At 56.8% G+C, this 10,301-nt stretch overlaps 2 protein-coding genes across 4 annotated transcripts; both read right to left on the minus strand.

The window, feature by feature from the left end:
• Positions 1 to 262: 262 nt before the first annotated feature.
• On the minus strand, positions 263 to 3,611 carry LRRC73 (leucine rich repeat containing 73). Its single transcript, XM_032140797.2, has 6 exons — positions 2,800 to 3,611; positions 2,042 to 2,202; positions 1,582 to 1,704; positions 1,106 to 1,206; positions 736 to 958; positions 263 to 603 (listed from the first exon to the last, which is right to left on the minus strand). Exons 1-6 carry the CDS (start codon positions 3,069 to 3,071, stop codon positions 533 to 535), a joined length of 951 nt encoding a protein of 316 aa, XP_031996688.1. The 5' UTR covers positions 3,072 to 3,611; the 3' UTR covers positions 263 to 532.
• Positions 3,612 to 5,115: 1,504 nt separating this feature from the next.
• Positions 5,116 to 10,242, minus strand: YIPF3 (Yip1 domain family member 3). Of its 3 annotated transcripts, none has more exons than XM_032140802.2 (9): positions 10,016 to 10,242; positions 9,178 to 9,384; positions 8,884 to 8,990; positions 6,872 to 6,917; positions 6,643 to 6,735; positions 6,353 to 6,484; positions 6,045 to 6,158; positions 5,724 to 5,847; positions 5,116 to 5,599 (listed from the first exon to the last, which is right to left on the minus strand). In XM_032140802.2, exons 1-9 carry the CDS (start codon positions 10,094 to 10,096, stop codon positions 5,451 to 5,453), a joined length of 1,053 nt encoding a protein of 350 aa, XP_031996693.1. In that variant the 5' UTR covers positions 10,097 to 10,242; the 3' UTR covers positions 5,116 to 5,450. The 3 variants fall into 3 exon arrangements, with proteins under 3 accessions (XP_031996693.1, XP_031996695.1, XP_031996694.1); XM_032140804.2 differs by having other exon boundaries at positions 9,178 to 9,479; positions 10,016 to 10,132; XM_032140803.2 differs by having other exon boundaries at positions 9,178 to 9,476; positions 10,016 to 10,095.
• Positions 10,243 to 10,301: the final 59 nt, after the last annotated feature.

Here is a 10,301-nt window from a genome sequence, read left to right on the forward strand (position 1 = left end):
AGAGGGGGCACCTTAAATAACCTTAGCAGGGTCCCTGAGTCCTCCCTCGGAGGCAGGGACCAGATGTTTATGGGGCTAGTGTAAGGTGTTGCCCCAGAAGCCCGGGTCGAGGCCTGGCCAGGCCTATTTTGGGATTCGGGACCAGTTCACGCAGTTTAGAGCTTGGGCTGTGCGATGCTACTGCCCCCTAGTGGTGCTTACTGGTAGTTCCAATTCCTCCCCTACTGCCGGCCCCCAGTGACTACAGCCACACGACAGGTTGTGGAGTTCATAAAATCTTTTCCGAGCCAGCGGGTTGCAGCCAGAGCTGCCAAGTTCAAAGGCATTGCCGTGGGTTCAAGTGCCTCCCAAGGCTGTTGCTCAGTCACAGCTTCCAGAGCTTCCTTCCCACCACACTGCTAGGAGCTGCCAGAGCCCCCACGCAGCCCCTGACCCCAGTTCCCTCCCAAGTCCCAGGGCCTGACCCCGATACCTGGGGCAAGGTGCTTGGGACATAGACAAGTGAAATGGTGTGCAGAGGCCCAGTAGAGAGTCACATCTCGGTCTCAGCCAACAGACTGTCCCCTAGTCCTGACGTCATTAGCACCATCTGAGAGCTGGGATCTGTGGAAGGGCAGAGGAGTGTTCAGACTACCATTCCTTCCTCCAGTGGGGACCACAGATAGGTGAGAGCCTAGGTTCTGCATACCCACTCTCCCTTGTCCCCAGCCTCTGATCAACCCTCTGGGTTCTTACCGCTGGGGCACATCCAGGAGCTGCTGCCCCTCTGGTGGGCAGCAGGCTCCCGCCCTCTCTCCCATTCCTGGGTGTCGCCAGCCCCTCCTGCCACTTCCTCCTCCTCCTCTCCCTCAGAGAGGAGGTCACAGATCTGTTGCTGCAGCTCTGGGCTAATGCTGTTCTCAGCCAACACCAGGCTCCGCAAAGCTGTGGGGTAATTTTCTACCATGTCCAGCAGGGTCTGAAATGGGGAAGAATATGGAAAAGGATGAACACAGTTAAGGCAGGTCCTCAGACCCCAACCTGCCACCCCTTAGGTATGTCACCAGACACATAAGCTAACCTCCACCCCATCCCCTGGCCGTTCCCAAACATGACGACTTCCCACCTGAGCTGACTGGTTGGTGAGCCCTGTGCCCTCCAAGTCTAGGACCTCTAGGGTACGACTAGAGGCCACAGCTACAGCCAGCATTCCTGCCACATGGTCACCTAGGGAGACAACACACGTGCACACATTCATACACATGCCTGCTAATCCTTACAGATAGCTTCCCCATTGCCTTAACAACTTTAGATACTAACCCCTGGCCAAGGAAACATGGACAATTGGTGGTGGTCAGGAAGGGATGGATCATTGTGATTGGTGAGTGAAGGCATGAGGCAAGTTAGGCCCACGGGTGGTGACTGATGCTTTGATCTATTTGTTGGTCACCTGGTCCTCCACAAAGCTATCTCCTTGACCCCTGGGGGCTCTCCTTTCTCTTCCCTCTCCCAGTGTACGGGTTACCATGTCAACTGATGGTCCCAGGCTCTTGGATAGGGCATGAGGCAGTCAGAGCCCAAGGGGGTATTCTTGAGCCTCACCCAGGGGGTTGTAATCCAGATTGAGGACGCGGACCTGGGAGCTGTGGGCCACAGCAATGGCGAGGCGGCTCCAGCCCTTAGGGGTGATGCCAGGGTTGGCACTCAGCGTTAGCTCCTTCAAGCCTGGACAGCATCATAGCAAGAAACCAGAATAGGGAGGGTTAAGCCCTCCTCGAGCCCTTCCCCACCGTCCCTGTGTCTCTGGGGTGTCCCTACTGGCTGGGCACCACCTTACCCCCACCATAGAGGTCAAGAGCCATTAAGGAAGCCCATGCTTCCTCTGCCTGCCCCAGCCTGGATTCCTGAGTCTCCATGCTGCCCCCCCATCCTGCCCCTTCCTGAGAGTAGAAAGACGTTCTCACCCACATCATCAGAGCTCTGGGGCCACACCCCCTTCCCTCTGCATTTCAATTTTCATCACTGCCACACTAGCCCAAACCCTCAACAGGGTCCTGCTCACCAGATTTGGCCCCGTCTGGGGGCAGGAGGCCACAGATGAGGTTGATGGCTTCATCACCCAGCATGCAGTCCCCCAGGTCCAGAGCCACGAGGGCAGGGTGGAGGGCCAGGGCTGGGTTCAGCAAGGCCAGCCCCGCATCTGTCAGGGGGCTCCCATGCAGGCTGGAGGAGAGTGAGAGAGCAGGGTTACTGCAGTCCTAGGCCCTATCTACATGGGAAAGGGGCACTTTCACTTCTGTCAGCCCTAGGTATGGGGAGGGCACTCAGTCACCGCACTTGAGAGTCCTGGAAAAGGAGAAGGAAAGTTCTAGATTCTCAGGGAATACAGGTAGAGGGAGAATTCGGTTTGTTTTCTGGGGCAGGGATCCAGGACATTGCCAGGGAGGGGCAGAAAAGGGGTGGGTGGGTGGTGGACTGGAACTCTGCAGTGGGCAGGGCTCTCGTCCCCACGGGGATATTCCCCCTTGGGAACCGAGGAGCTGCCCCAGTGAAGTAAATGCAGATGATTAGGTGGGGAGGTACGGCCCCCACCTCCTGTCAGGAAGTGGTGGGTATCCGAACACGGGTAGGGTCGCGCGTGCAAAGTCCAAGCGTGTGCTTGGAGGGTGCTGTGAAGGCATGGGCCGAGGCACGGTGTTACGTGCATAAGGCATGTGAAGGTGGCATGGTACTGGAAGAAGTGTGGAGGAACAGGAGGTGCCAGGGGAGTGTATGGAGGGGTGCAGTGCCCGGGACCCCCTTGCGAGGGGGCGCACTCACAAGAGGGACTGGATGGAGCGGTTGGTCCGCAGAGCCTCAGCCAGCTGCTTGATGCGGCTGGGGCTGGACACGACGCCCAGGTTAAGGTTGAGCTGCGCCAGGGACGTGGCCCCGGCCAGGGCCCGGCAGATGCGGCCGAAGTCACGGTCGCAGAGGCGGCAGCCGCGCAGTGAGAGCAGGCGCACGGCGTTGTCGCGAAGGCCGCGGCAGATGTCCCGCACCTCGGCGCCGGACAGCGGCTCCCCCGAAATCTGGATGGAGCTGGGCAGCATCGTGCCCACGGCTGGACCTCCGGATACGGGGCCGGAGCGGAGGTTGGTGGGGCCGCGGGCGGGGCCGGGGATAGGGCTGGGGTCGGGGCCCCGGCAGGGGTCGCGTGCGAAGTGGGGCCGGGGGCGGAGGCGGCGGCTGTGGCGGAGGCTGCGGCTGCGGCAGAGGCGGAGAAGAGCTACCGGGACTGAGCCGGAGCCGGCCCGAGGTGCGGAAGCGTCCAGGGCGCAGGCCGGGCTGAGGTGGGGCGGCGCTGGGGCGGGGGCGGCCCGCACGGTCCGTGTCTGGCCTTTGGGCCGGGTGCGCGTTCCGGGGGTTGGGCAGGCGCTGCTCCGCGCTTGTCCTTGTCCCTCGCGGTCGCGGCGGCAGCTGCAGCGAGCGGCTCAAGGGCTTCGGCTTACCAGTCCCGGCTAGGAGGCCGTACCCACTCCCTCCTTCTCTGCCGCCCGGCTCCCCCCGACCACCCCGCGGGCCTGGCCGCACGGCCGGCAGAGAGAGCCTGAGGCGGGCGGCTGGCGGCAGCTCCGGCTCCAGCTCCAGAAAGCGAGCGGGCGGCGAGTTCCCATGGCAACGGCCGCGTCACCGCCGCTCGCCCCGCCCCCTGCCCGGCCAGGGCCACGCCGGTCCGCGAGGTTCGCGCACACGGGGTGGTTCAGGGCAAGAAGCTGGGAGCGATAGGCCGCTCTTCCCTTGGGAGTGGGGTCAGCCAGCTGGCAGAAGGAAGGCGGCAGGGCTGAGTGGGTAGGGCTGACGGGGAGCGGAATGGAGGCACGCCACGTGGAGATGGCGTTGGGCACGGTTACTGCTGCTTCTGCCCATTCTTCCATCCTTCCCCGTTCCTAAGGTCCAGACCCTCGCCGGAATCCAGGGCACTGTTCCCTCCTACTTGGAAGGCCCCAGGGCCCTTTCATCCGCGCCGCGCCTCGCCCCCGCCCCCGTGACTCGAGGCGCAGCGTGCGTGGGGATCCCGGCCCGTGGGGGACTTCCCCGCTTGCTCCTCGCCAAGATGGCGGCCTCACCAGGGAGGCCCCAGGAACCATGGCTGGGCAGAGCCAGCCTGAGCTGCTGGGGAGAAGGGTACCCCAGAGGGTCCCTAGGGCAGGGGAGCCTGATAGATGCAAGGTCCTGGTGCCACGCCTTCTCAGGTACGCAGGGCAGTTGACATCTGAGGGTGTGTCCGTGTTGCGAGACTGGGGCAGCCAATACAAAGGAGGTGCCAGGGCCCTGGGGCACTGGTGAGGACGTGAAGGCGGCTGAGCCACACCGCACGGTGCAGGCGGTGCTGTCACAACTTTGTCCACTGGCCAGGGTGGTGGGGGACTCAGTTGGGTAACGCAAGACAAATGAAGGGCACCTCTGTTAGTCCCATTGTTAGAAGGAATAGATGCTGCTGACCCATATTTACTAGTGTAAGATGATTATTTTACATAAAATATAATATTCAGTATAGTGAAGGGAGGTCAAAGGCCCTATTCCCTCTCTTAGCCACCTGAATTTTAACTTATTAAGTGGAGCAGATTAAAGAGGTGGTGGTGGTGGGGGTGGATGGTGCTATGTTAGGAGTGGTGGTTGGTTTTAAGAGGAAAGACAGAAAAACTAAAAGGAGCTGGCCCCAGTACCACCAGGGCAAAGCCAAATTTGGCTTCAATTTTGAGCTCCACAGGAAAATTATCTCCACAATGCCCAGGTGCAGGAGATCCTTGTTTTGACACGGGGTTTAAGTCGGGATGTTTTGTCCAATTGTCACTGCTTCCTTGGCTTCCCGAGTGCAGCTGAGCCCAGACTCAAGCTGGCTGCAATGTTCCATCAGGCTTATGGCTTTTGTGCTTGAGGCCTCCCTGCCGCTTCACGGGTCAGGTGTCCCCTGCCCTCAGGGGTAGGTTCCATATTCAATCACTGCCTTCTATGTAGTCTGGCCTGTCCCACCTTTATCCTGCCTGGGTGAGGATATGATGAAGGGAACATATGACATTACCATTGTTGACTGAGCAGTAAAGTATATAGGAAGTGGGATGACAGGGAGGACCACTGGATCAGCCGCTGCAGTTCCAGACTTCAATCAACATTTTAATTACCAAGTCTATATTTAGCAAGACAATGTGGGAGAGATAAAGAGGAAGGAAGGGGTAGGTGGTGAGGGGTTCTCAAAGGAGCTGACCCATTTTCTGCACTGGCTGCAGAGCCTTGCAGTCCTGGCCAGGAGTTCTTGGCCTTGCGCCCTCCAGAAGTGCCGACAGGCATCAAGGAGGTACTTACGCAGCTACAGCTCAGTGGCAGCTGCAGACCCCATCTAAGAAACATGTCATCAGGACTGTCCTTTAATAGTCTTCCTCCTCTCTGCAGCTGCGGGAAAGAGGACTGGCCAAGAATTTCAGGTGGGGTCAGTGTGACTGCAGGGTCACCGCAACAGCTTTGGCTGTGGTGTTGAGAACGGTGGTGGGAAGCCGAGCAGCAGGGAGCACGGCAGGGATGTCTCTGGGGACCCTCTGGATGGGCGGGATGTTGGGGCCCTCCAGTGTGTCCAGGATCCCTGGAAGGAAGACGGAAGGTGAGCGAGGGTCAGATGGGCCCAGCCCACCGGCCATCATATCCAGCTTCTTGCTCCAGGCAGCTGCTTTCCCATTCTCCCCCACCCAGACCTTCCTGCCACTTACCCTCTACCACTTTGTGGTAGGCAAAATGCAGATAGAGCAGGAAGAGCATGTGTAGGGCAGCCAGGGTGCCACAGAGGAGCAGCCGCTGTGTGGGGCCCACGGTCCGAGACACCAACACTGCTACCTAGGGCCATGAGAATACAGCTCAAAGGGCCTGGCTCCAAAGTGAGGAGTGGGGACAAGACACCCCCACCCAGGGCAGAACCATCTTTGGGCCCTTCCCTCCCATTTAGGGCTCTTTGTGAGAGGGACAGGTCCAGGCTGTCTTCCCCAGCTCCCCGGGAGGACAGCCCACCCCTGGAAGCCTCTTGCCCAGCTTACCATGCGCAGTGTGGACAGTCCACCCACCAACAGCCAGAAGAGGTAGAAGAGGGCGTGGAGGTGGATATTATAGGTGATGAACAGGACAATGCAGTGCCCAAAGAGCCCATAGCCCTGGGAAGGAGGATGGTGGAGAGGCAAATCACTCAGGTTGGGCTGGTTTCTGGCCCCTCATGGGGACCCTGGGAAACACATGGTCCATTGGCCTCCTCCTCCCATTCCAGGCTTTGGGGCCCCCGGACAGATGCCGACCAAAGCCTGGATACTCTTTTTAACATCACTCTTGCCCACCACACCTGGCTCCTTACCAGCAGTGCCAACATCTGCAGCATGGTGATCTGGGTGTTGCACAGGTAGGCAAGGAAGTAAATGAAGGATGAGACTCCCAGCCAGTAGCCGAAGCAGGTGCCAATGGCTGTGCCCATCAGGGTGCCCTCCCGCTGTGGGGTGAAGGCTCTACTTAGTCCTAGGAGGCCTCTGATCTCAGCCTCACCTAGGGCCTTCCGCAGGGGCTGTTCCTGTCTCACTCCACCATCCTATCCTCAGGCAGCTTTCAACCTAGTGTAGCCACCCCCCCAAAGTTGTCTGTCCTGCTTACGATAATAGTGTCAGACGTCTTCATCCCATGCAGTAGGATGGCAACCAGAGTGAAGACCAGCATGAGAGGTCCATAGAGTTCACCTGCAATTTTCTGTCAATATACCAACTCATTCAGGCTGGAGGGTACAACAGCTCATCTGTTTATGGCTTCCCAGGATTTGCCTGGTGGTCCCACCCTCTGCCCTGGTGCTTCCCCCGGCTCTCCAGACATGCCACCCTCTATTCACCTGGGGGAAGTTGACCATCTTGATAGGGATCATGGACTCCAGGAGCCTGGGAGAGGAGAGGAGAGATTAAAGCAGAGGCAGCACGAGGCCATGAGGTTCTAGAGGGCAAGGCCTGAATTTTATTCATCTCTAACTCCAGGGAATGGGGCCTGGCCTAGAAGACATGTTGGATGACACGGTAGAATAGGGTAGTAAAGACAGACAGGGAATGAGGAAATCATTTCCTTGCCCCTAAAATTACTTCCAGGAAGGACAACCCTCTGAAACTCAGCTGACTGAAACAGCAGCTATATGGAGAACTCAGCCCTACTGGGCCTTGAAGGAGGGCCTGACCACGTATCCATCTGCCCCCTCCCCTTGAAAAGACAGGCAGGCTGGGCGCGGTGGCTCACGCCTGGAATCCCAGCACTTTGGGAGGCCGAGGCGGGCAGATCACAAGGTCAGGAGTTTGAGGCCAGCCTGGCCAATATGGTGAAACCCTGTCTCTATGAAAAATACAAAAAATTAGCTGGGCATGGTGGCGGGCGCCTGTAGTCGCAGCTACTCAGGAGGCTGAGGCAGGAGAATCGCTTGAACCCGGGAGGTGGAGGTTGCAGTGAACTGAGATCGCGCCACTGCACTCCAGCCTGGGTGACAGAGTGCGACTCCATCTCAAAACAAAACAAAACAAAGACAGGACAAGACAGGCAGACCTCAGCAGAGAGTACCCAGAATTCAGGGCTGTAATAAGGAAGCCCTGGGACAAGTCTAGCCGGCTAGATGGAAAGCTTAGAATGAAAGGTGTTACTGAGGACGTAGTAAAAACGCCTCCTCTTCCTGCTTATCTGTGCCTCCAGGCACTGTCGAGCATTTTCTTGAAAAATATATGTGAAGTGGTATGAAAATTTAGTCACTTCCCCCTTCTCTCAAGTGGCTAGCTCCTAATCATACCTTGGATTTTAGTTAGATTTTACTTCCTCTGGGAAACTTGTCCTGTCCCACCCGCCAACCTGCTTTAGCTCACATATCCCTCCCGTTTGCCCCATCATAGAATGAGTACTGTACTGTAACTGCACTCAAGAGCAAGGCTCCCATCTATCTTCACCACTGAACCAGATACAATTAGTTTAGGGTCTGGCACAGAGCAAATGCTTAATAAATACTTGTTGAGTGGTCCTGGGTATTTGATTAGCATTGATTAAAAGATGAACAAAAAAACCAAGCCAGGATTAAATCTAGTTCTTGAAAAGTCACTCAAAAACTATGCCTGATAGTTTGATTCTGAGACTGTTCTGGTGCTGGGAATAAAAAGATAAACAAGACAGAGCCTGCTTTTGAGATGCTGTTGGTCTCTGGGAGGAAGATTCCAGGAATAAGAAAGGATCGCAGTGGTGAAGTGCTGTCTATTAGAGGCAAGCGCAGCAGAGTTCTTTTTTTTTTTGAGATGGAGTCTTGCTCTATTACCCAAGCTGAAGTGCAGTGGCACGATCTCAGCTCACTGCGAGCTCCGCCTCTGCCTCCCGGGTTCACGCCATTCTCCTGCCTCAGCCTCCCGAGTAGCTGGGACTACAGGCGCCCGCCACCATGCCCGGCTAATTGTTTTTGCATTTTTAGTAGAGACAGGGTTTCACCGTGTTAGCCAGGATGGTCTCGATCTCCTGACCTCGTGATCCGCCCGCCTCGGCCTCCCAAAGTGCTGGGATTACAGGCGTGAGCCACCATGCCCGGCTGGCAAGCACAGAGTTCTGTAGGAACACCAGGAGAGAACAAACTGGGGATGGGATTGAGGAATGTGGAACAGAGGAAGTGACATCTGAGGTAGGTTTTGAGGGAAGATGAGTAGTCAGCTAGATGGAAAAGAGGAGGAAGATGGTGTGCTATTATTATTTGTTTCAGTGACAGGTGCAGTCATGAGAGGTGATGGGGTCATGAAGACAGGGAGCCCACCAGCGCCGAGGGCTTGAAATCTGATTGTAGTGTGCATGAAGGACTAGGTGTTACGAGGGAAGCTTCTTCAAGAGAAGGCTCCTCACCTGCTTCGCACCTGAGCAGGCTCCACATCAAAGTAGGGTCTGAGGATGTCGATGTTGGCGTACAAGCTGAAGGCCCTGGAGGCTTGTCTCTTCCCAGCCTGCCACATCTGAAGTAAGGAAGATGGGCATAGGTACTGTGGTACTGTTGGTTCTAGACCCTGTTGCCTATTTTCTGTTTGATTTCTACATGGTTCTAACTGGACAACCTGGGGCGAACACCACCAACACCAACTCCAGAACACGGGACATACCTAGGTATACTTTTCTACCTGCAGAGGATTCAATCTTGCTTACCTGATCTGCCACCTGCCGGCTCAGCTGTCCCTTAAAGCCCTTCATGCCCAGGAACTCTCCATCCTCTTCTTCAGCAGCAGCTGCATCAGCTGCATCAGCGTCTACTTCTTCCTCGCGCAGGCGCTGATGCAGCTCACCCATATCCTCGAAGCTAGAGCCTGAGGTATCATCCATGTTCTCCATGTCAATCACAGCTGAGCCTCCCCCCTGTGAAGACAATGGCTCCTAGAGTGCAGGACTTTTCTGTTCCATCCATTAAGTCCTCTGCTCATCCCAGGGTTTAGGGCTTTGTTCTTCCACTGCTGAGGATACGGCTTGGAATCACTACAGATCATGCCACTCCATTCCCCCTCATATGCTCTCAGAACGCCTGGTTTCTAGCTTTGGCTATCTTTTCTAGCCTGGGAAACCTACTAGTGTTCCATTCGTGTCTTTCTCCTACGTTACCTATCAAAGACTAAAAGGCTGAAAAAGTGCCCATTTCCTTCTTTCCTAAGCCCCAAACAAAACTATACACATAGTATGTTTTCAGCGAATGCCAGTGAATCCCACCCAACCCCACTCCATGCCTGACCCCGACCAACCTCCTAACTTGTTCCAAGAATACCTTCTTCCTAATGCCTCGGGCGGGCCCAGAAACCCGAGATCCTCAGGCTGGAGTACTAGTCTGGCCCTTTCAGGTCAATGTTAATCCCACTGACTTTAGTGTGCACGAAGACCCAAAGAAGAGAGATTTGTAAATGGAGCGGACTTCCAGGCCCAGAGGGAGAATCCCCAAGACACTTCTGGACACCGCCGGCCCTCCGGTTGCTGGCAGCTGGTGCCTTGGGGCCATTACCTGGATGTTTTCTTCGAACCCTCCCCATTCCGGGCCAGCTCCATTTCGGGCGCCGCCCGCCGGCGCCGCTGTAGTTGCCATGTCCCTTGAGGGCTCCCGTCGCTGAAGCCCGCGCTAGCCCCGCGCGCAGAGGAGTGGGCAAGATGTGGGTCTCAGGGAGGTAGACGTCCAGGGTAGAGAAGAGGTGGGATCGGCCGGAACACAAAAAGGAGAAGCCCGGATGTTTGGACAAAACCAACTTCCGGAAGCTGGGGACGTGGACGGGGAGGGGGGGGCCGCGGGGCAA

Source organism: Hylobates moloch, unplaced genomic scaffold (genome assembly GCF_009828535.3).
Source record: "Hylobates moloch isolate HMO894 unplaced genomic scaffold, HMol_V3 SCAFFOLD_20, whole genome shotgun sequence".
Lineage (NCBI taxonomy): Eukaryota > Metazoa > Chordata > Mammalia > Primates > Hylobatidae > Hylobates > Hylobates moloch.

What these genes read in the sequence shown, in the direction of transcription:
- YIPF3 (XM_032140802.2), bottom strand. Translation starts at nt 10,096, where the DNA reads ATGGCAACTACAGCGGCGCCGGCGGGCGGCGCCCGAAATGGAGCTGGC. An exon ending in CCTGCTCAGGTGCGAAGCAG is followed by an intron (nt 6,918 to 8,883) that starts GTGAGGAGCCTT and finishes CTCCTCTCCCAG; the next exon opens with GCTCCTGGAGTCCATGATCC. An exon ending in GACTGTCCACACTGCGCATG is followed by an intron (nt 5,848 to 6,044) that starts GTAAGCTGGGCA and finishes TCATGGCCCTAG; the next exon opens with GTAGCAGTGTTGGTGTCTCG.
- LRRC73 (XM_032140797.2), bottom strand. Translation starts at nt 3,071, where the DNA reads ATGCTGCCCAGCTCCATCCAGATTTCGGGGGAGCCGCTGTCCGGCGCC. An exon ending in TCTGGATTACAACCCCCTGG is followed by an intron (nt 1,207 to 1,581) that starts GTGAGGCTCAAG and finishes TTGTCTCCCTAG; the next exon opens with GTGACCATGTGGCAGGAATG. An exon ending in TCACCAACCAGTCAGCTCAG is followed by an intron (nt 959 to 1,105) that starts GTGGGAAGTCGT and finishes TCCCCATTTCAG; the next exon opens with ACCCTGCTGGACATGGTAGA.